This window comes from Littorina saxatilis, linkage group LG12 (genome assembly GCF_037325665.1).
Source record: "Littorina saxatilis isolate snail1 linkage group LG12, US_GU_Lsax_2.0, whole genome shotgun sequence".
Classification (NCBI taxonomy): domain Eukaryota; kingdom Metazoa; phylum Mollusca; class Gastropoda; order Littorinimorpha; family Littorinidae; genus Littorina; species Littorina saxatilis.
Genome location: NC_090256.1, coordinates 21,059,040 through 21,080,985, shown reverse-complemented (window position 1 = coordinate 21,080,985; position 21,946 = coordinate 21,059,040). Strand labels below are relative to the sequence as shown.

Sequence of the window (21,946 nt, the reverse complement as noted above, 5' to 3'; positions counted from 1 at the left end):
CTAGAGATGCGCCAATACCAGAAGAAGATGGAGTTTGAAAGCTTTTACTTACACACAAGTTGCAGAAAAAGGTATTTTCCCTCGGGTTTCCCTCGTTTTTACCCGGTAATGACCTTGTCGTGACCTCCACAATTGATGTCTGATAATCGGATGATTGTCATGTCTAGAGATGCGTTAATCCCAGGAAACAATTGAATTTGAAATCTTTTTCTTGCAAACAGTTGCAGAAAATGGTACTTTCCCTCGGTTTTCCCTCGTTTTTGCCTGGTAATGACCTTGTTGTGACCTTTAAATAACGCGAGAGTCAACTATATTTTACGTATTGTAAAGCGTACATGTAGCCCTAGACGCGTGTAAAGTCTCAAAGCTCTAGCTTAAGAAACGGGCGAATAATCGAACGCAGTGTTAAGTTGTTCATCTAGGAATTGCCTTGAAGACAGCAAGCCTTACGCTGACGATCACGAAGGCTCTCTTGCTACTCAGATGAGTCACAAAGTTCATTTTTCAAATATTCAGCATCATTATATTGGCTCTAGCTCTTATCAGAAATAATGCTACCTCTGAAAATAGAAATACATTATGCTCTGAACCAGATTGAGGAAGACTATTCCCATCTGTTATGTTTTGTTTCAAGCTGTAAACACTATCACTAGCAATTTTACCATAGCATTAAACCAAAAGGCACCATTAAGTTGTCATATTTTGCTCGTGCATTGCTAAATGTATGTAGATAAACTTTGAAAGTCAGAAATGGGGTTCTGGAAACTAATCATGTCACACTGAACTCGCACCACAAAGCGACATTTTTTCAGGAAACGTCTCGCACGCTTTACTGGGCTGGGGGTAAGGAAGATTGGAATGTCATAATGACATAGTATATGGTTCAAATCCATTCATATTATACAGATATTATGTAAAGACATCATACTTGACGAAAATATATCCATTGAAGCCAAACAACAATACTAGTCTTGTGTGAATTTATTTTTAATCAAAACTTACCTACATTTTGGACGACGTCTTTCCTGGATTTAGGGTAGGGTTCATAATAATGATACTGTCACCAGCATCCTCGGCCAAAGCAGTCGCAAATTGTTTTGTGATAATCAAAAGATACCAACTAACACATTTATATGTAAAACGTACCAGTTTGAGTTCGTAATTTGGCTGAGAACGTCTTTTTTCAGAGGCAAGCGTCTGAAATGCTCGTGCATCACTCTTGGTTTAAACAGTTTTATTCAGTTGCATAAATACAAAGCCGTTATTGAAAATTGTAATTAAGGGAGCACAACAAGATAAACTTATAAATGTGCTCTTAGAAACAAACGAGTAATGTGGCGGACAATATTGTAAATGCATGATATTTAAACAAATGAAAACAAAAACAACAACAACGATAACTATAGCAACAGTGGTACGGAAATCTCACACACACACAACGCACACTCACACACACACACGTGCACACACACACGTGCACACACACAAAAAAACACACACACACACACACACACACACACACACACACACACACACACACACACACACACACATAGAGACACACACATAGAGACACAGAGGACAATCAGATACAGAGAGAGAGAGAGAGAGAGAGAGAGAGAGAGAGAGAGAGAGAGAGAGAGAGAGAGAGAGAGAGAGAGTGCATCCACTACAGATCAATTCAATGCTCTATAATAAAATCGCTAAACATATCGTATAAACAAAAACAATTGCTGTCTAATATACATTTCTGAATCTGATAAAACAGCGCTGTGTTTTCAGCCAAGGACTTGTCACTATTACCGTACATAGCACACAAAACAGTAATATTATTATTATCTGGTAGAGTATCAATAGTGGTTGCTCTAACATTCGTGTACAATGGACAGTCAAATAAAAAGTGTTCACAATTTTCAACATGAAAACCACACCTGCAGAAAACATCATTTGTCAAATGTCTTTTAAACATATCTGCATTTAAATCGCTTATCTCTAATCTTAATTTACAATGAATGATTTCTGCTTTTCGAACTTTAGAGTAGACATACGGGGGAATTAGAGGGTCATCTCTGGACAAAAATCTTTTAAAACAACCAATTGAATTCGTTTGTTTTATATGATCAGGTAATTCATTCCATAAAGATGTTGCAGAAGGAAAAAAGGAATGCTTATATAATTCAGTTCTACATCGAAACATTTGCCTATCATATGGTTTGCGTCGGTGGTACGGATTTACTGCTGAAATGAGAGATGGTAAGTAATCAAGTAAGTACACTGGCGCTAGACCATTAACTAATTTAAAATAAACGATCAATTTATGTTTTCTGCGCCGTTCTTGCAGTGTTGTAAAACCTGACTCATTGTAAAGTTTTTGATGGCTTGTTCCACGAACAGCTCCGATAATAGTTCTAATAGCATCTAGGTGCATTTTTTCAAGTTCAACTGCCAACATTGCATTGCAATTATCCCATATTACATCTGCATAGTCAAAATGAGGAAGAATAAAAGCCTTATACATCATTTCTAGTGCCTTGCGACTGAGCCGATATTTATAGGAACGCAAACATGCAACTAAAATACGAGCTTTAACAACTATAGAGTGTACATGATGATTCCATTTACAGTCATTTTGCAGATACACGCCCAAATGTTTATGAACAGTGGTTTCAATTAATATCTCTTCGCCAAATTTTAGCGGCAATGTTTCCGGTTGTCTTCTAGAAGAGACAGTCAATAATTCAGTTTTGGACTGATTAAAATTAACTTTCCAATTTTTTGCCCATTGCATTATCTGTTGTGCATCAGAATTCAAAATTTCAGTGCGTTCAAGTGTATTATCGAGGGACACGTACATACTCGTGTCGTCGGCAAATAATTTAATTATTGATTTAATATCAACAACAATGTCATTAATATAAACAAGAAACAGAAGTGGCCCCAAGACTGACCCTTGAGGGACACCAGAATGAACACAGCGGTAATTTGACATGCAACCTTTTATAACTACAGCTTGAGTTCTATCAGACAAATAATCTTTAATCCATTCTAATAACATATCTCTTATACCTATTGCGTATAATTTATAAATCAGACCACGATGCCATACTCTATCGAACGCTTTGGAAATATCAAAAAATATTGCTTGTGATGTACATTGCTTGTGCATCACTCTTCAGGGTATAGTTGAATTTTGACTGAGAAGAGAAAGTGCGCCCTTGAATATTTCTTGTTAACATCGATTTTTATGTTCGGCAGGTCCCAAGCTTTCAAAAAATACCCATTTGGTAGAGTCCGCTTTTGGGTGCACGGTCAGCCCTCCGCCGTGACGGAGTATATGTTCTATATGTCTGACAGCACTGGCCGTGTAAGCTGTTCTTCACGCTGTTCATGTACATCCTCTTGACCAGCCTCATGTGGTTGTTCAACGAGGGTCTCTACCTCGTCCTCATCCTCTCCGTATCCGTCTTCGCCGATAAAACCAAGATGTGGTGGTTCTGTGCCCTGGGCTGGGGTGAGTGTTTTCAGCAGCGGAGAATATTTTTTATATAAGTGTTTATGATTTTGGCCTGCAAATAACGGAATGTGTTGGGGTTTTTTGGTTGTGTGTGTGTGTGTGTGTGTGTGTGTGTGTGTGTGTGTGTGTGTGTGTGTGTGTGTGTGTGTGTGTGTGCGTGTGTGTGTGTGTGTGTGTGTGTGTGTGTGTGTGTGTGTGTGTGTGTGTGTGTGTGTGTGTGATTGAGTTACATAAGGCCAAGAAAACTGAGGAGGATAGGGAGGGTTTCGAGCTTTATAAGATGAATTAGTCTAGTACAAATTCACCAGACAATTAGCCGAGAATATTTTAAGTGCTGAGCGTTGTGGATTTTGGCCTGCAAATTATGTAAGGCTTTTTTTGGACTGAGTTACATAAGGCTAAGAAAACTTGGGAGGATAGGGAGGGTTTTGAGCTTTATAATATGAATTATTTGAGTAAGAATTCACCGTGGAGAATATGTTAAGTGCTGAGCGTTATGATTTTGGCCTGCAAATTATGTAAGGCTTTTTTGGGACTGAGTTACATAAGGCTAAGAAAACTTGGGAGGATAGGGAGGGTTTTGAGCTTTATAATATGAATTATTTGAGTAAGAATTCACCGTGGAGAATATGTTAAGTGCTGAGCGTTATGATTTTGGCCTGCAAATTATGTAAGATGTCTTTTGACCAAGTTGTCTGAAAGTGAAGATATTGAGTCTGATTGTTTGGATCACGAAAAGTGAAACCTTACAAATTAGAGCAAATAAGAAGCCTAGAAAATGAGTCCCGCTTAGAAAGCGCTATCAGAATACAATACAACAATGTTGTCGCATAAAAACAAATACAAATACGAGCTAAACTGACGTTAGACAGATTTTGTGACACATAATTGATTTATTTTTTCTCTTTTCCTTTCAGTATTACCGCTATTATTCGTAATACCCTGGGTCACCTGCCGAACATTGTATGACGACATGCTGTGAGTATGCTTTCTATTTTGGGGTTGTTGTTTCTCTCTGTGTGATTAATTATAGATTTGGGATAATTTTACACAATGTTTTAATTTTCTTTAGTTCATTCATTCAGAACTCTATTTTCACAGCCCTATTGTTAGTCGGTTGGTTGATTGGTTGATTGGTTTATCTGTTTATCTGTTTATTCTCCCCCCCCTCCCCCCCCCCTCCCCCCCCCCTACCCACCCAAACCCCTTTTCTCTTCTTCTTCTGCTTTCTGTATAATTATACTGTCACTAAAAGGTGTCCGTTTGATGCAGGTGTTGGAATGTTCATGTGCGGGACGAGTTCTACTGGATCATTCGAGGACCGATGTTCGCCTCTGTAGCGGTCAGTATTTCAACATTGTCAATGATAATAACGAGGACGAGGAGGAGAAAGAGGAGTAGGAAAAGAACGACAATGACGATGACGATGATGATGATGACGATGATGATGATGATGATGATGATGATGATGATGATGATGATGATGATGATGATGATCCAGCAAGAGAGAGAGAGAGAGAGAGAGAGAGAGAGAGAGAGAGAGAGAGAGAGAGAGAGAGAGAGAAATAAATAAATAAATAAAACGAGAGCGAGAGTGAGAGAGGATGCGAGAGAGGATGCGAGAGAGGATGCGAGAGAGAGAGAGAGAGAGAGAGAGAGAGAGAGAGAGAGAGAGAGAGAGAGAGATCAATGGAGAGAGAGACAGAGACAGAGAGAGAGAAATCAAAAATACAACCTGACTGTCATGAGAACATTTACCATTGTGAGATTTTTATTTTGCAGGTGAATTTTCTCTTCTTTATCAACATTGTAAGAACGCTGTTCACGAAACTGACGGCGGTCAATTGCCCCGAGTCCAAGAAAGTGCGTTACAGGTACAGGTTTTGCCCACACACACAAATGTTTATGAAAATGAAGGTGAAATTTTGAACAAATAATGCACAGGCATTTGGACAATCTCATTTTCACGAGATTGCAATAACTTTCTGAAGGCGCACACGTACGCACAAATACACGTACGCACGCACGCACTGACACACGCACGCAAGCACACACACACACACACACACACGCGCGCGCGCGCGCGCAGCACCCACACACTCAACCACACACACACACACACTAACACACACACTAACACACACACTAACACACACACTAACACTAACACACACTAACACTAACACACACATCACAGTAAGCGCACACGCACGCACACACACACTGGAAAACAAAGAAGTGTGGTAGAGAGAGACAGAGAGAGGGAGGAAGAAGATACAAGTTGTTCGGGCATTAGCATGTCATTGGGCCATGTAATACAGCAATTTGCTCCCACGGATTTGCACTGTAATTTCTTTAGCCTCAAGTGTCGTCTTACACACTCTTCCCGCTGCTAAACCATTATGACAGGAAACCACAACACTGCATGAGATAACGCAGTAAACAATCATGCTATCAATGGCTCTCTCTCTCTCTCTCTCTCTCTCTCTCTCTCTCTCTCTCTCTCTCTCTCTCTCTCTCTCTCTCTCTCTCTCTTTCGGAAGGTCTCACAGAAGACCTTCTGGTCTTGGCCCGGACCAGGGCCGGACCAAATGAGTTGTAAGGGGGGGGGGGGGGGGGTCCTCCTTTTTTTGGGGGGCAAATCAGCGAATTTATTTTAAAAAAAACCCACTCAAAGCAAGGTACATGCTTTTTCCAGGGGTGGGGTTCCGGAACCCCTGGACCCCCCCCCCCCCCCCCCCCTTGGGTCCGGCCCTGCGGACCTTCTAAAGTTTCGCTGAAGAGGTCCTTTGACTCCCTAAAAATAAAAATAGGGGGTCTCGGGACTCTCTATGTAGAGGGGGATAAGGCACAGAGAAATAAATATTCCACAATAACGAACAACACAAGAATTGAGGGATCCGCTAAACAAAGGGAAGTAAGCGCTCCATAATGCATACGACATGATTATGTAATAGAGTTAGTGAGAGTTATTCGGAACCGTTCTCCTGGTACCTGAGAGAATGACAAGAATTGAAATTAATTATAACAAGCGACTTTCATTCTTATGTGAGGGATTTGAACAACATCAGGTTTGAGGGAGTCAGGAATGTCTTGGCTCGTAATATTCACTGTGTACCTCATGGGGAGCCCTCTTCAACCTTGTTGAAAATGTCTCTTCCAACAAAAAACCTGGGGTCCCGAGACCCTTTAGGTTGAGTGTCAGTGGGTACCCTCTTCAACCTTGTTGATAATGTCTCTTCCAACAGAAAACCTGGGGGTCCCGGGATCCTCTGGGAAGATTGTCGGTGGGGGGTTCTCTTCAACCTTGTTCAAAATGTCTCTTCCAACAGAAAACCTGGGGTCCCGGACCCTTTAGGTTGAGTGTCAGTGGATACCCTCTTCAACCTTATTGAAAATGTCTCTTCCAACAAAAAACCTGGGGTCTCGAGACCCTTTAGGTAGAGTGTCAGTGGGGACCCTCTTCAACCTTATTCAAAATGTCTCTTCCAACAAAAAACCTGGGGTCCCGAGACCCTTTAGGTTGAGTGTCAGTGGGTACCCTCTTCAACCTTGTTGATAATGTCTCTTCCAACAGAAAACCTGGGGTCCCGAGACCCTTTAGGTTGAGTGTCAGTGGGTACCCTCTTTAACCTTGTTGATAATGTCTCTTCCAACAGAAAACCTGGGGTCCCGAGACCCTTTAGGTTGAGTGTCAGTGGGTACCCTCTTTAACCTTGTTGATAATGTCTCTTCCAACAGAAAACTGGCCAAGTCTACGCTGATCCTGATCCCGCTGTTCGCCGTGTACTACATGGGCTTCATCTGGCTGCCTGACGACATCAGTCCCACCTCCGAGGTCTTCAAGATGTACGTGGAGATGCTCTTCAACTCCTTCCAGGGTTTCCTCGTCGCCCTCCTCTTCTGCTTCCTCAATCAGGAGGTCGGTTTGGCTCGTCAATACAGGGGGAGGGTTTAAGCCTGTCATTAATTGCCAAATTGGGTGAAGTCGACTACGCGAAGTTGCTTGCTGCACGAACCTTAAAGGCACAGTAAGCCTCCCGTAAACCATCACAGATACTGTCAGGCTTTTACACACAGTACAAACACCCTTCCATTTGAACGCTCACCAAACGGGAACATCCTAGGTGCCCTCCGTAAAGAGCGAGCAATTTTCAAAGAATTTATTTTTGCGTGGTTTATCTTACCCCTGAGCCATCGTGAACCCGTGTTTCCCTTTTTCACAGTGTAGTCGTCAGTTAGTAATTTGAATGCGACTCGGTGTGAGCTTATCTGCAATAGCACGTTATTAAGTATCTCTGTCTATGCACGAAACAAACGGCTGTGGTTCACAAGAACTCTAGCGATGGCTTTTGACTGTTCAGAGAAACTGACGATAGGTATAAACCGTCGTCTGCAACGAGAACCACGACCTTGCGTGACCCTGCTTCCGGGCTTTTCTTTTTTCAAACTTTCAAAACTTCGAATTGTACTGATCTTGTCTTGATGAAAAAAGAATTATTTTATGATTTAAGAATGTTTGTGTAACAAGCTGTCAATTTATTATTTAGATTTTAAAAGTTAGGTCTAGCGCCAAAACGCACCACGGTCCGATTGTCTCTGACACTCTCTCCGCAAAATTAATTCTTTGAAAATTGCTCGCTCTTTACGTAGGGCACCTAGGATGTTCCCGTTTGGTATTTGTACTGTGTGTAAAAGCCTGCCAGTATCTGTGATGGTTTACGGGAGGCTTACTGTGCGGCCTTTAAGCACTGAGTTCTCGTTAAAAAGACTCCGCGCAGTCTTTGCAAAGTCGACTTGGGGCTCAATTAAGGACAGCCTTTAGCGAGGGGGGGGGGGGGGGGCGGTAGGGTGATGAACGAACGGATGGTTAATGGTTGGGTGAAACCGTCTGTGTGTATTCGGGGGGGGGGGGGGGGACTGTGTGTAACTAGTTGTGTTCGTGTTACTTCTGATCTGGGTGTTGACAGAACTTTTCCCATGGACGTATATCTCGTTGTAGTTTTTAGTTCTTTGTTTGTTGCGCTACATCACCATTATCAATTAGGGCTCATTGCGAATATCTTCATTTAGGCAGATTAGAACACAATCTTCCTGAAAACAGAAGTACGTACTGACATTCTCGTCTGTTCTCCCTCCACTCCAACACAGGTTCAAAATGAAATCCGCAAGAAGTGGAAGCGGCTGGGTCTACGCAGGAGCGGAAGTTGGCGTTCCCAGCCATCCATCGGCTCCTTCCTGCGACGCAGCATGCATCATCGGGATCACAACGGCTCGCACAGTCTCAAACACTCGCAGTCCGACACCACGCATTCCGTCACAGACCGCGGCCATCCCCGCAATCACAACGGAGATGCTGGCGATAAAATCAACGGACATCTCAGCCCGATTTCGGAAGAAACGGCTCCTTTGAACGTCAGTTTGAGTCGTGATAACAGCGGCTCTCAGGTGTGTAGTATAGAGCAGAGGAATCGTCCGGAGTATTACACCGATGAGGGCGGTGATTCTAACGGCCGTGCGGCCGTAACCGTCTTGAACGATGACGTCAAAGAGTGTGATGATGACGTGGGTGTCGACGATGATCATCAGTCATGTCGTCCTTGTGACGTCATGGTTGTTCACGGGGTGATGTGTGACGCTGAGGTCACTAGGGTGTAACTGTGTTGATGTGGTAAAAAAAAAAAACGGACCGGTGAAGTGTAATCTCGTTTCCAATGTTGTTATGAACTGTGTGGTACGTTTAAGATCAAGGGTCAAGAGGACTGTAGAAAATGTCAATGCTCAAGTAAGTTATCAATTCATCGTGATATTATGATTTGACCCAAAAGTACTAAAAGTGACCAAAACTTGAAGACAGTGCCGTGACGTACTGATGGTCAAGATGTTGACGTCAGCACTAAGTGTGCAAAACTGACTAATGACGTCATGTCTCTGGGTGTTAATTACTGCATGACTTGCGCTGATGGTGTCAATTAGTGTCGCAATTGCGCAAACAGCTTACTGGAGTTACATGCATTGATTACGTCACTTGAGTCCAAATCATGATTACTTACTAGCTTGTGTTAATATAGTGATATGATGACGCAAATGCCCATACAACTTACTGGGGTTACTCGACGTGAGCCTTGGTCCTAGATCATTTGCACGCCATGGACCCAGACTTTGACCAGTAAACAGGTGGAAACGTGTGGATCTGATAGTGTGAAAGTAACTTTTGGAGATAACTTGTTTTGAGCAGAATATATTGTGTGTTATTTTTGCAAACTCTGGTGATGTCAGTATTGTTAATGCTTCTGTGAGTGAAAATGTGTGCGAACAGCGATTTGTGTGTGTGTGTGGGTGTGAATGTGTAAATGGCGAGTGTGTGTGTAAATAGCAAGAGAGAAAGAGACGAGGGAGATAGCTTGTGTGTGTGTCTGTGTGTCAGAGAGAGCCGGAGAGAGAGAGAGAGAGAGAGAGAGAGAGAGAGAGAGAGAGAGAGAGAGAGAGAGAGACGGATAGATAGTGTGTGTGGGGGGGGGGGGGAGACTGAGTGAACGAAGGATAAATACGTGCGTGCAAGTCTCTGTCTGTACGCGGTGATATTAATTTGAATACAGGTAGAGGTTTGGAAGAGAGGAGCAATGTAGGGCATAATTCATTGCGTAGTTTTTTCTCCAAACGTGTTTTCTTTCTTCTGTACATCCGCTGTTTTTGTGTGTGCGTTTCAATGTCTATCTGCTTGTTTGTGATTTTGCACACGCATGTGTGCTGTGTGTGTGTTAGTACAGCAGTACGCCTGCGACGCGGTGTGGACCCTCCCATGGGAGGACACCTCCCTTAAAAGGACACCTTCTCTTTTCCCTTTTTATATTATCTCTATCAAAGTATACCTGCCATGGAAGGCCACCTGCAATGTAAGGACACTTGTGGCTGGTCCCAAGGCTGTCCTTTCATCCCAGGTACCACTGTATCAAAAAAGCACGATTTGAACCCTAACGGTTGGCACAGTTTGATATATATATATATATGTGACAAACACGAAGAGATCATGCAACGTTGTAAATCGACTTGAAGAATTAATTTAGCAGCAAAATGAAGGACAAACCATAACTGAAGACTAAATGCCCAGACTGTCATAGACGCACGTACAAGCTCTCTGTCGTGTCGGCCGTACCCACGTACACGTCTTCTGCATTTTCTGCATCAGAAGTCAGACATTTTGCAGCAAGCGACTACTGTGGACGGTGCCTGCGATGCGAGGCCCCTCCCGCCAGATATGACTTTATATTGTCCATTTATCTATTAACTTACCAAACTATTTCTTTCCTTCCCTTGTTTGTCATCTTCATAAACCTGTCATGAGCTGTTCACCAGTAGCATCATAAAAACGGCAGCGCTGTAGGAAAATCAGCTGTATGTTTGCATGTGATGTGTTTGTGGGTGTGACAGTGTGTACGTGTAAAGTGTGTTTTGTTTGTGTGTGTGTGTGTGTGTGAGAGAGAAAGAGAGAGAGAGAGAGAGAGAGAGAGAGAGAGAGAGAGAGAGAGAGAGAGAGAGAGTATTTGTTATGTATAAGAACAACTATGAAGCCTCATGTATTCAACGTATTCGTATATTTTGCTTGCATTGTAAATAAACTGGCATTGTACTGTAACTGCATGAATGACTTATGGTCCATTGTCTTTTCAAAATGAACTATCTTTGAAGAAATACTTGTTCATTGACTCGTTACAGTGAAACCCCACGAAAATATGTGACCCTCCACCACGAATGAGTCGCATGTCACCTCGCGCGGTTCTGCGCTAGGCCATAGACAATTTATCTATTTGGTCTATGGCTAGGGGAGTGTCTGGTAACAGTGTGAGGGTCACCTTAGTCACAGGCTTATAACTCAAACAGTTTTCGCTTTTTTCTAAAAACGGTTTTCACCACTGGATAGAGCATACAAAACTCTTTGGGAAAATGTAAAAATATGAAAATCATGCCAAGGTGACATGCGACTCATTCCGTGGTGGAGGGTCACATATGAGAAAATGAACAGGGGATCTTAAAGCTGGGGTAAATTTACAGACCTTAAAAGAATAGAAAGTCTGACAAAACAGGGTCTTAAAAGGGGGAGGGGGGGAGGGAGTCTTCCGTTGCACCACTTACTGTGACCAATGTTCATGTTAACTGATCACAACATGGAATGAAGTAAGGAGTCCAGTTCACAATAAAAACAAGGCTCAAATAAACCAATGTTACAAGTCTTCATTGTTTCTTGTATTTGTTGTTGTTTCGGCATTGCAGTCCTACAATCCCCTGCCCACAGGAGGAAGGATTGGAGTGTCCAAACATAATTTAAAACTCTGTGCGGGTTTGTGTGTGTGTGTGTGTGTGTGTGTGCGTGTGTGTGCACGCGAGTCTCTGATTGCGCATGTGTGAGTGTCTCTGTATGTTTCTGTTTGTATGTGTGTGTGTCTCTGTTTGTGTATGTGTGAGTCTATGTTTGTATGTGTGTCTTTCTCTCTGTGTGTCTGTGTCCAAGAGGAAAACACCCACACATTTGCTCAGTGCATAATCTCTATTCTCAAAGTGAAAGTAAGCCCACTCTTAAAAAAAGTGCAGTGGAAACACCCCCCCCCCCCCCCCCGATTTATCACTTCCACCCTTGTAAAACCCTGGTTTCTCAGATTTTCTGTTCATAACCTCTGTAAAAGTACCCCCATTTTCTTACTCCCTCCTTTTAAAGACCTGATTTTCTTAAATGTATGGTGTCTTAGAAAGGAGGTTCCACTGTACATGTCTTTCTTTATTTGGTGTTTAACGTCGTATTCAACCACGAAGGTTATATCGCGACGGGGAAAGGGGGGAGATGGGATAGAGCCACTTGTCAATTGTTTCTTGTTCACAAAAGCACTAATCAAAAATTTGCTCCAGGGGCTTGCAACGTAGTACAATATATGACCTTACTGGGAGAATGCAAGTTTCTAGTACAAAGGACTTAACATTTCTTACATACTGCTTGACTAAAATCTTTACAAACATTGACTATATATTCTATACAAGAAACACTTAACAAGGGTAAAAGGAGAAACAGAATCCCTTAGTCGCCTCTTACGACATGCTGGGGAGCATCGGGTAAATTCTTCCCCCTAACTCGCGGGGGCTACTGTACATGTACTACAAATAAAAAGAACATAAACATCTACAACAATACATTAACACCGACACACATTGATCGCTACATTGTATTTCAAATGTTCATATCTCTCATAACATCTAGTACGATGTTTGAGGCTGTAATGTTTGTGCGGGTGTCATATGTAGCCGTACGAGGGTTCCAGTGTGTGAGTTGTGCATGGCCGGGCGCTAGAGTGCTGCATGAATGAGTAAGTGCATGTGGAGTTGTATGGCTGGGTGAATTGTGGGTTGCGTACGTCCGAGGGGCACATGTAGCCTGTGTGTCTGAAGTAGTGGGTATGTGTGCGTAAGGGTGTGTTGATATTGAACTTCAGTTGTTGCTTTGTAAATGTCTATGTATCAGTGTATTATGTCTTGCCACACACATGCCAAATTTCCTTGTATTGATGAGGACAATAAAATTTCTTGTATCTTGTATCTTGTATCTTAACAGAAATTGCACAATTTGTTTAACCTTTGCCATGTGTTTGTATCTTTAATACTATTTGGAGTTTTTGCTTGAGACCTTATGTAATCCTCAACCACAATAGGACCTTCCTAACAATTCCTTTTCAAAGGATTATTCTTTTTAGAAAGTATGGAACATACATGACCCACATCATCCAGTCAAAAGCATGATCTGATAAAGGCTAAATAATACTCATATTATACATGTAGTACAATTTATACCACAACAAAATATCAATAAGCAAGATATGGGTGAAAATATTAATGCACAAAATGTAAGTATGCCAAACTATCCTGATATCATTTAACAAGCTTGGCTTTTATTTCCTTTGACAATCTTGAGAAGTTCATAAGTAACAGATACACACATGCCCCCATACAAACTACACCCCCAAAAAAAGAAAAAAGAGGTAACCAGACATAAAAAATGTCAGGCTGTGAAGAATCATTAAACATAAAAAGATTTGCTATGAACCATCACATTTTTTTCTGTGCAATGAATTATCCTGTTAGTATTATTAAGCATGTTTTTATTTTAAGCCAGCAGTCTTTTGCGATGAAATCTATAAACAAATAAACTTTCAAAAAAATCGTTTTATTTCACATCATATTTTACCTTAGCATAATTAGTTATTGTTTTGTTTTCCACAGTACAATTTCTATACAAGCAGGGAAGAAACTGCTCCTCATGTATAAAGCAGATTTGCACGTCTTAATTATCTCATGTAAACTGCTTGAACCCACTGTACACACACACAAAGTCTCAAAAAAGAAACATCCACCACATCACTAAAAGCATGACATCCAAATAATATTCAGCAATCTCACAAAATGGAATCAATCTACTTTTTTCCAAAAAAAATGTACCTTTGTCATACGTACGTTATATATGTACACGCAATGAGTAGCTTATGCTAATGTCCGTTACTCGGTGGGCTTTGCACAAACTGAACGGAGTAGCCTCCCGAGTTTGGATCTTGATTCAGCTGAAAGTTGTTGGTAGAAAGACCAAAGGGGCGCAGAACCAGGTTGCCTAAGTCCTTCAGCTTGCCTGCACACACACACAGAAATAAAATCATCAGATATATGACAGTCAGTTAAAGGCACCGAGTCCTTCCCCTGAAAATAGTTCGGATCGACCAATAATATCTGGGTGGGGATGTAGCTCAGTCGGTAGCGCGCTGGATTTGTATCCAGTTGGCCGCTGTCAGCGTGAGTTCGTCCCCACGTACAGCGAGAGATTTATTTCTCAGAGTCAACTTTGTGTGCAGACTCTCCTCGGTGTCCGAACACCCCCCGTGTGTACACGCAAGCACAAGACCAAGTGCGCACGGAAAAGATCCTGCAATCCATGTCAGAGTTCGGTGGGTTATAGAAACACGAAAATACCCAGCATGCTTCCTCCGAAAACGGCGTATGGCTGCCTAAATGGCGGGGTAAAAAACGGTCGTACAGGTAAAATTCCACTCGGGCAAAAAACACGAGTGTACGTGAGAGTTTCAGCCCACGAACGCAGAAGAAGAAGACCAATAATATCTGCTGTACAGGCTTTTAAATGGGATGAAAACACCCCTCCACTTGGACACACACCAAAAATCAACACCCTGACTGCTTGCTGTGGTGAGTTTTTGATGACACACACCAAAAAACAACACCCTGACTGCTTGCTGTGGTGAGTTTTTGATGACACACACCAAAAAACAACACCCTGACTGCTTGCTGTGGTGAGTTTTTGATGACACACAATAGGTGACAACAATTTGAGCAACACTTGCTTGAAAACTGTGTGCAAGAATAGAAAATCTTGTTTATATCAGAAAGGTTATCAACAATTAAACCAGACATCTTCTTCTTCTTCAGCGTTCCAGAATTGTCTGGTTACGTGTGAGCTCGTTTGCCCATTTGGGTTCCCCACACTATACTCTGGCAACATAGTCAGCTCACTCCGCTTTCGTTGAGTAGGCATGCTCGGTATTTTCGTGTTTCCATAACCCACCGAACGCCGACATGGATTGCAGGATCTTTTCCGTGCGCACTTCGCCACTTGGTCTTGTGCTTGCGTGTACACACGAAGGGGGTTAAGTCACTAGCAGGTCTGCACATAAGTTGACCTGGGAGATCGGAAAAATCTCCACTCTTAACCCACCAGGCGGCAGCGACCGGGATTCGAACTCACGACCTTCGGATTAGGAGGCTGACGTCTTACCATCACGCCACTGCACAGGTCAACCAGACATAAAAATGTAAGGGTCCGTCACAAGTTAAAAAATATTACATACAGCAGTCCCTGCAATGTACGGCCCCCGGCGTGAGCGGACACATGACATGTACGGACACATTTGCTCGGCACGGAGTGTTTTCCTTCTATATTTGCCCCCCCTTAAACGGACACCTGCAAAACGTGGACGCGGACACTCATTTTCGGTCCCAACAGCAGGTCATACCTCCAATGTACGGACAGACCATCGTCAAATTTTCACCACAACAAAATCGATAACAGAGCAGTCCGGCTCTTGGTACAAAGATCACAGCCGCAATGGTGTGATGACAGTCACTGATAACTTGAGTGCACGTGTACCCATCGTGTGTCTGTGTGTAACCTCTTTCATTGACAAGATACTCTTGTTTCCCCTCAGCCTTGACCAGTGAGTCGGTTGCCTAATCTATGAACCCTTCAGTTGTCTTGCTTTGTCAAAAGTTACGACACAGTCAACTGGTTTTGCTCTGAGTGAACAGTGCAGCTGGCCTCTCTGGCCACAGCCCCCAACGTACAGTACATGGCTGGAGGGAGTGAGAGAGAGAAAGGGGGGGGGGGGGGGTGGAGGGTTAGCTGGCTAAACTCTGTGGGGTGTCCGGTGTCACCGCATGTCAGCAGGAAGAGCATTGGAGAGAAATAGAGAGGTGTACTCTTCCACACAATTTCCAAGCATCAGTTGTCACGGCTTGGGGTAGGCATTAGTGAGGGAGAGTGGGAGCTGTGTTATGTACAGTGTATTTCCGACTGAAGAGTGAAAAGTCACTGCCATGCCACATGATCGGCATGCAGTCAATAAAGCCAGACAAGAAACAAATAAATTACTTGATTATGACATGCAGCTCTATCTGCTGCTATTTATTCAAACTGGTTTTCAAGCTTATTCTTGCAAAGCATCTGCACACGCTCCTCTGTGCTGTGTTTGTGTGGCTGCTTTCTATGTCAGTGCATGGTGAGTGTGTTCACTGCCTTGAGGATTTATTTTATCTCTTCTTTTCAACACTTTTCATACAAATCCTTTTTACAGAACGTTTAAAGAAGTATTAGGAGTTTATTGTTATTGTTTAGTAGCCACAAGAAGTGATTAGCATAGACTCAATCCTGTTGTTTGTGTGTCTCTGTGTGAGTGTATGGGGGAGGGGGTGGTGTGGTCACCCCTCCCGTGACCGGACACCTGCAATGTACGGACAGTTTTGCTATGGCCCAAGGGTGACGTTCATGAGAGGGACTGCTGTATAACAAATGATCAAAGTATACTTGCCAATCATTTCATCTTTCATCTTTTCATTCCTCTCTTTGATCTCACTTTCCAGTCTCTGTAAACAAATATACATAGATTGTCATTTTACATATGTGTGTAACAATTGTATAGTAATTGTAACCATCATGGCATCAACTGTCCTCCATTTAAATACATATTTAAAACATTCTGGTGTGATCACTTCAAAAATGTTGCAGTAATTCTATAGATCTAGTTATCTTGACTTTAGTCTCTCCTCCACTCTTTACTATTCCCCATACATGTATTTGTCACTTCTTCTTCTTGTCAATCACACTTCTCATATCGTCAGCCTGGACAGCAAGATGAATGATGCCATCTTCTTCTCGCTGAAGGTGAACATCTTTGTGCTGGTAACAACAGCATCCTTCAATCCCAATTCTTCATCGTATTCAATCAAATGCAAACACACACACACAAACCACAAACACAGAGTTTGTTTTGAATTTGAAATCTGCAGTACAATCAATACATACACACAGATCCCATTGTTTTCAGCTTGACACCAGATGATACCTTCTGCTCAAATCATCAGAATACTTAGGCCAAAAAAAAAAGGTCTGTTTACGGTAACATAGGCCAAAAAAATAGGGTTGGTAGGTCGGGATTTTTTTTTTTTTCTCCAAAAAACCATATTTTTACGTTATTTGGGTTTTTTTTTCCTTCCCCCAAATGCCAAAAAAAAGTCTAGGGTCGCACGAAAAAAATAGGGTCGGTCAGGTTACCGTAAACAGACTATTTTTTGGGGGGGGCCTTACAGCTATATTAAGGCACAGAGAGAGACAACAACTGACGTTTACATCGTATAAACAGCTTGATCCAAAGGCAGAATGAAACAAACACAAAACAAACTCAGAAGAGAAGTGAGAAATATGCTTTCTCACCATGCAAGTATGATAGGAGTTGGCCTGCGTTCGATCCAGTTCCAGAATTTTCTGATGATCCTTGAGCGCCTCTTCCAGCTTTTCCAGTTTCTCAAAGGCGTCTGCACGTCTGTTGATGGCCTTGATGTAGGTTGGTTGAAGGTCAATAGCCTTACTGCAATCCTTGACAGCTTCATCATACTTTTCCTGAAGGGAACGCAGTAAAGTTAGTCAAGCAAAAGCTGTGAAATTTAAGAGTTTGAACTAAGAATCTTTCAGAATAGGGATATCTTTGCTGGTTTTCTTGGGAGGGGGTGGGGATAGGATAGGATGGATAAGATTTACAGTCTAGTGAGGTTACCCTCATGGAAATTCGGGCTGCTTTCTCCAGGGGAAAGCGAGCTACCATACATACGGCGCTACCCATATTTTTTTTTCCTGCATGCGTGTATTCATGTTTCCTGAGACTTAATGCCGTGTGAGATGGAATTGTTTTACTTTATTCCAAGTCCCACGGGTATTTGATGGACATTTTTATCTATGCCTATACAATTTTGCCAGGAAAGACCCTTTTGTCAATCGTGGGATCTTTAACGTGCACACCCCAATGTAGTGTACACGAAGGGACCTCGGTTTTTCGTCTCATCCGAAAGACTAGCACTTGAACCCACCACCTAGGTTAGGAAAGGGGGGAGAAAATTGCGGCCTGACCCAGGCCTGAACACGCAACCTCTCGCTTCCGAGCGCAAGTGCGTTACCACTCGGCCACCCAGGGGGTGGTGGTAATTAAGTTTCAATTGACACTACCACTTTTTGGGGGGTCATTAAAAGATTTATGTTTAAAAGAGTACATTTCCCTGACAGAATGCAGGTGTTGGTTTAGCTGTGCATCCAAGCAACAGTAGCACAACCTACAGAAGCTTACTGAAGAGAGACAACTCTTTCTAATAACCTTAACCATACAAATACAATGTACAGGAGTTGCTCCCCATACTCAAACGAGTGGCTTTTCTTCTCATTCCGTACACACTGACACAGACCAGCCCCAACACTGAATTTTTCATGATCTCTAAGGACCTACCTCTTTCATGTAACAAGCAGCACGGTTTGACAGCATGATGGATCGTTGCTGCACATACTTGAGGGGACACAACTCCAGGCCTTGGGAGTAAAGCTCAACGGCCTCTGTGAACTGGCTTTGCTTGAACACTTCGTTGCCTGTGGTCTTCACCTTGACTGCTTCTGCCAGGCGACTCTGTAAATTAACACAAAGATGGGGTTTTACGATGAGAAGCATACATTTTTTGTTAGGAAAAGTTCTCAGTGTTTAACTTGTCACCTCACAGGTGTTATTCACCACTCATGCAGTCAAATAATGCAAGTGTTGAAAAATGTTGTACCTTCTGCCTATTTGTGTGTATTTTGCATGCGTGTATTTGTCTATGTTGTGCGTACGTGAACGTGGATATATTTGTATGCCTGCTTATCTGCCCATCTGTGTGTGTATCGTATGTCTGTGCATGCATGCACATGCCATGTGGGCATGATACTAGCATTAGGACAGACAGAAAGAGGAGGGGAAAAAAGAGAAAGCATGCATCCACTTGTCCACGTGCATGTTTGGCATGAACAAGGTGTGAAGGGAAGAGGGGGATGTAAACATATACAAATCTCTGACACAGGATTTTATAATTATCCACAATAGTCACAATCTGCCTCCCCAATGTTCTTCCAACAACGAGGTTGTGAGGTCTAGCAGTACAAACAATGATCAGAGCACATCAACAAATTTATCCAGGTTTAAACTTCGAGGGTTGGTAAGGAGAGACCCAAATGGCCCCTTTTAATTTAATTATGTAAAATTTCAACAGCTGGCATTGCCTCATTTACCAAGCCCCCCTGACGGGCCCAATGGCCTATATAGTGGATAAGACACCGGCTTCCCAAGCGGAAGGTTCTGGGTTCGAATCCCGGCCGCACTTGAGGGTTTAAGGGTGGAGATTTTTCCGATCTCCCAGGTCAACTTACGTGCAGACTTGCTGGTGCCTTATCCCCCTTCGTGTGTACACACAAACACAACTGCATGAGACCAAGTGCACACGAAAAAGATCCTGTAATCCATGTCAATTGTCAGAGTTTGGTGGTTTATAGAAACACAAAAATACCAAGCATGCATCCTCCGAAGGTGGCGCATGGCTGCCTAAATGATGGGGTAAAAACGGTCATGCACGTAAAATTCCACTCATGCAAAAACATGAGTGAAAGTTGGAGTCTCAGCCCATGAACGAAGAAGAAGAAGGAAGCTCCCCGCTCTCACAAACTAGGTCCAGCCCTGAATTCCTACCCACTTACCTGTCTCTCCTCTTCAGTCAAGGCATCCTCCGTTTCCTGTCTTTTTCGCTCCCTCTCCTCCTCCTCCTTCTTTTTGGCATCCTCTTCCTTTTCATCAGCGTCTTTCTCCTCTGTGTCACCACCACCTTCTCCTTCTTCAACATCCCCAGCTGCTGTTTCTGCAGCAGCAGCATCTTCCTCGTCACTGTCTTTCACTTCAGAGACACCATCACCAACAGTATTGCACTTTTTGTCAGCAGCAGCAGCAGTGTTAAATTGTGTTGAAGAATGCAAAGTGTCAACAGGTTCTGAAAGAGTGTCTCCCCACTCCTGAATTTTTTCCTCATCACTGCTGTCCCCTTCTGACGCCGAGAGAAAGTCGCCCTCCTCTTCTTCCTCACTTCCGTATTCACCTTCAACAGCCATGCTGATTAACCTGTCCACCAGACTTTCAGTATTAGTTTTATCCCCTTGCCCTTTATCCTTTCTGCTAAAGTCCCCTCCTTGGCCAACAGGATGCTCTTTGCTTTGGTTGTTGTCAGGGGGAGAAGCCAACCGAATGTCAGATTGTGGATTCAAACTTGTTTTTTCACTGTCTTTCGTTTCAGTGTCTTTTGAATCTGCATCCAGTCTTGATTCTGGTTTCAAACTGCCAGGCTTGGTTTCTGTGTCCTTCTCCATAGTTTCCTATGATTTCTGAAATATCATGCAAGGTTGAATAATATAAGAAAGCTTCAGAGGAAACAAAAGTAAAAGCATCTTTAGCATAATTACACACCTCTATCAAACAGAGAAGTTTAAATGTATCCATCGTGACAAATAACACCCTTCCTAATAAATAGACAGTAACGTCATTCTCAAAATATTTGGCATGCATACATGTGTGTGGATGTGTGTGACATGTGTTTCAGTGAGTCAAGCATTTGTGTGTGTTCTGGTATGGTACGTCGCAGGAGCCAAGTTGACTATATATGCGATGAGATGTGTGTGTGTGTGTGTGTGTGTGTGTGTGTGTGTGTGTGTGTGTGTGTGTGTGTGTGCTTTTGTGTGAACTGAAATGTATATCACTGCATGGTTTTCTATATTAATTGACGTTACAATAACCAAGACCAGAGAAGATAATTAACATGTCCGCACCTATAGTTCTACTTCTAGTGCGATGTACACATGTCAACACATTTGACACACTTCTGGCTACAAAACAAACTCTCAGTTAATTTTAAGCTTTCCTTCAAAACAGTGTGTGACAGATCAAACGGAAAAATTGGTGATTAACTGTCTACATCAGTACATGACAGTTTGGGCCACCGCTGACATTGACAATGAACCAGCCTTAGGCTATAAAATTTATAAACCACGATTTCATTCAACCTGCAGGCCGATAAAAAGCTATCTGGATTACCTGTTAGCGACTTTCCACTTCAACTTCCTTTTGAACAATATAAAAAAAATAATTACAAGTGGCAATCTGCGGCAGCTGATCGTCTGGAATCTTTCAAATACAATCACGTCATCTCATCAGCAAGTAGTTTCTCTTTCGCCCATCAGGCACAAGCTCAAGTGTCCACAAGAAGCTGCTCCAAATGAGAACTAGGATTGCTGAGAATAAACGAAACAATTATACACATTGAAATTCATTTCTGTTGATATTTCATGGGTATGTTTGTGTCTGTATCTGTGTGACAAACAAAAATACGCACAGACAGGAGGGCAAGCATGCAAAAACAGGCAAATCTCAACATAGAACGTAAAGCAGACGAAGTGCGTTTTTCGGGTAGTGATTTTTTCCGAAATGTAGCGAAATGTAGCAAAAAGTAGCGAAATGTAGCAAAAAGTAGCGAAAAGTAGCGAAATGTAGCGAAATGTAGCGAAATGAAACATGATAAAAACGAACTTTTGGAACATTTGGAGCTCCAACAATTTTCGTAGTTATCGATTCAGATTATCAAGTTGTAATCCATGAATGTTGTGCCAAAGGAGGAGGAGGAGGAGGAGGATGATGATGATGATGATGATGATGATGATGATGATGATTTCCATGAAAACAATGTAATGCCCAATTCCATGAATGTTGTGCTAAACTTGATGATGAT

At 42.5% G+C, this 21,946-nt stretch overlaps 2 protein-coding genes across 5 annotated transcripts in view; one reads left to right on the top strand and one right to left on the bottom strand.

Moving 5' to 3' along the window:
- Positions 1-11,730, top strand: part of LOC138981495 (vasoactive intestinal polypeptide receptor 1-like) — a 229,091-nt gene extending 217,361 nt beyond the window's left edge. For all 3 annotated transcript variants that reach the window (XM_070354436.1, XM_070354438.1, XM_070354437.1), the window contains 6 exons: positions 3,355-3,511; positions 4,432-4,492; positions 4,787-4,856; positions 5,297-5,388; positions 7,256-7,436; positions 8,666-11,730. In XM_070354436.1, the coding sequence (XP_070210537.1) occupies positions 3,355-3,511; positions 4,432-4,492; positions 4,787-4,856; positions 5,297-5,388; positions 7,256-7,436; positions 8,666-9,172 (1,068 nt within the window). In that variant the 3' untranslated portion in view covers positions 9,173-11,730. The remainder of the gene's footprint in view (positions 1-3,354; positions 3,512-4,431; positions 4,493-4,786; positions 4,857-5,296; positions 5,389-7,255; positions 7,437-8,665) is intronic.
- Positions 11,731-13,428: 1,698 nt separating this feature from the next.
- On the bottom strand, positions 13,429-21,609 carry LOC138981496 (tetratricopeptide repeat protein 1-like). 2 transcript variants are annotated; one of them, XM_070354440.1, is made up of 6 exons: positions 21,312-21,609; positions 19,875-20,549; positions 18,604-18,777; positions 17,544-17,729; positions 16,642-16,696; positions 13,429-14,177 (listed from the first exon to the last, which is right to left on the bottom strand). In XM_070354440.1, exons 2-6 carry the CDS (start codon positions 20,532-20,534, stop codon positions 14,041-14,043), a joined length of 1,212 nt encoding a protein of 403 aa, XP_070210541.1. In that variant the 5' UTR covers positions 20,535-20,549; positions 21,312-21,609; the 3' UTR covers positions 13,429-14,040. The 2 variants fall into 2 exon arrangements, with proteins under 2 accessions (XP_070210541.1, XP_070210540.1); XM_070354439.1 differs by having other exon boundaries at positions 21,256-21,608.
- Between the last annotated feature and the right edge of the window lie 337 nt (positions 21,610-21,946).

Coding starts and splice junctions, on each gene's coding strand:
- LOC138981496 (XM_070354440.1), bottom strand. CDS start 20,534: ATGGAGAAGGACACAGAAACCAAGCCTGGCAGTTTGAAACCAGAATCA. Junction 16,697..17,543: donor ACTCCTATCATACTTGCATG/GTGAGAAAGCAT, acceptor ATTTGTTTACAG/AGACTGGAAAGTGAGATCAA. Junction 14,178..16,641: donor GATGAAAGATGAAATGATTG/GCAAGTATACTT, acceptor GTGTGTGTGCAG/GCAAGCTGAAGGACTTAGGC.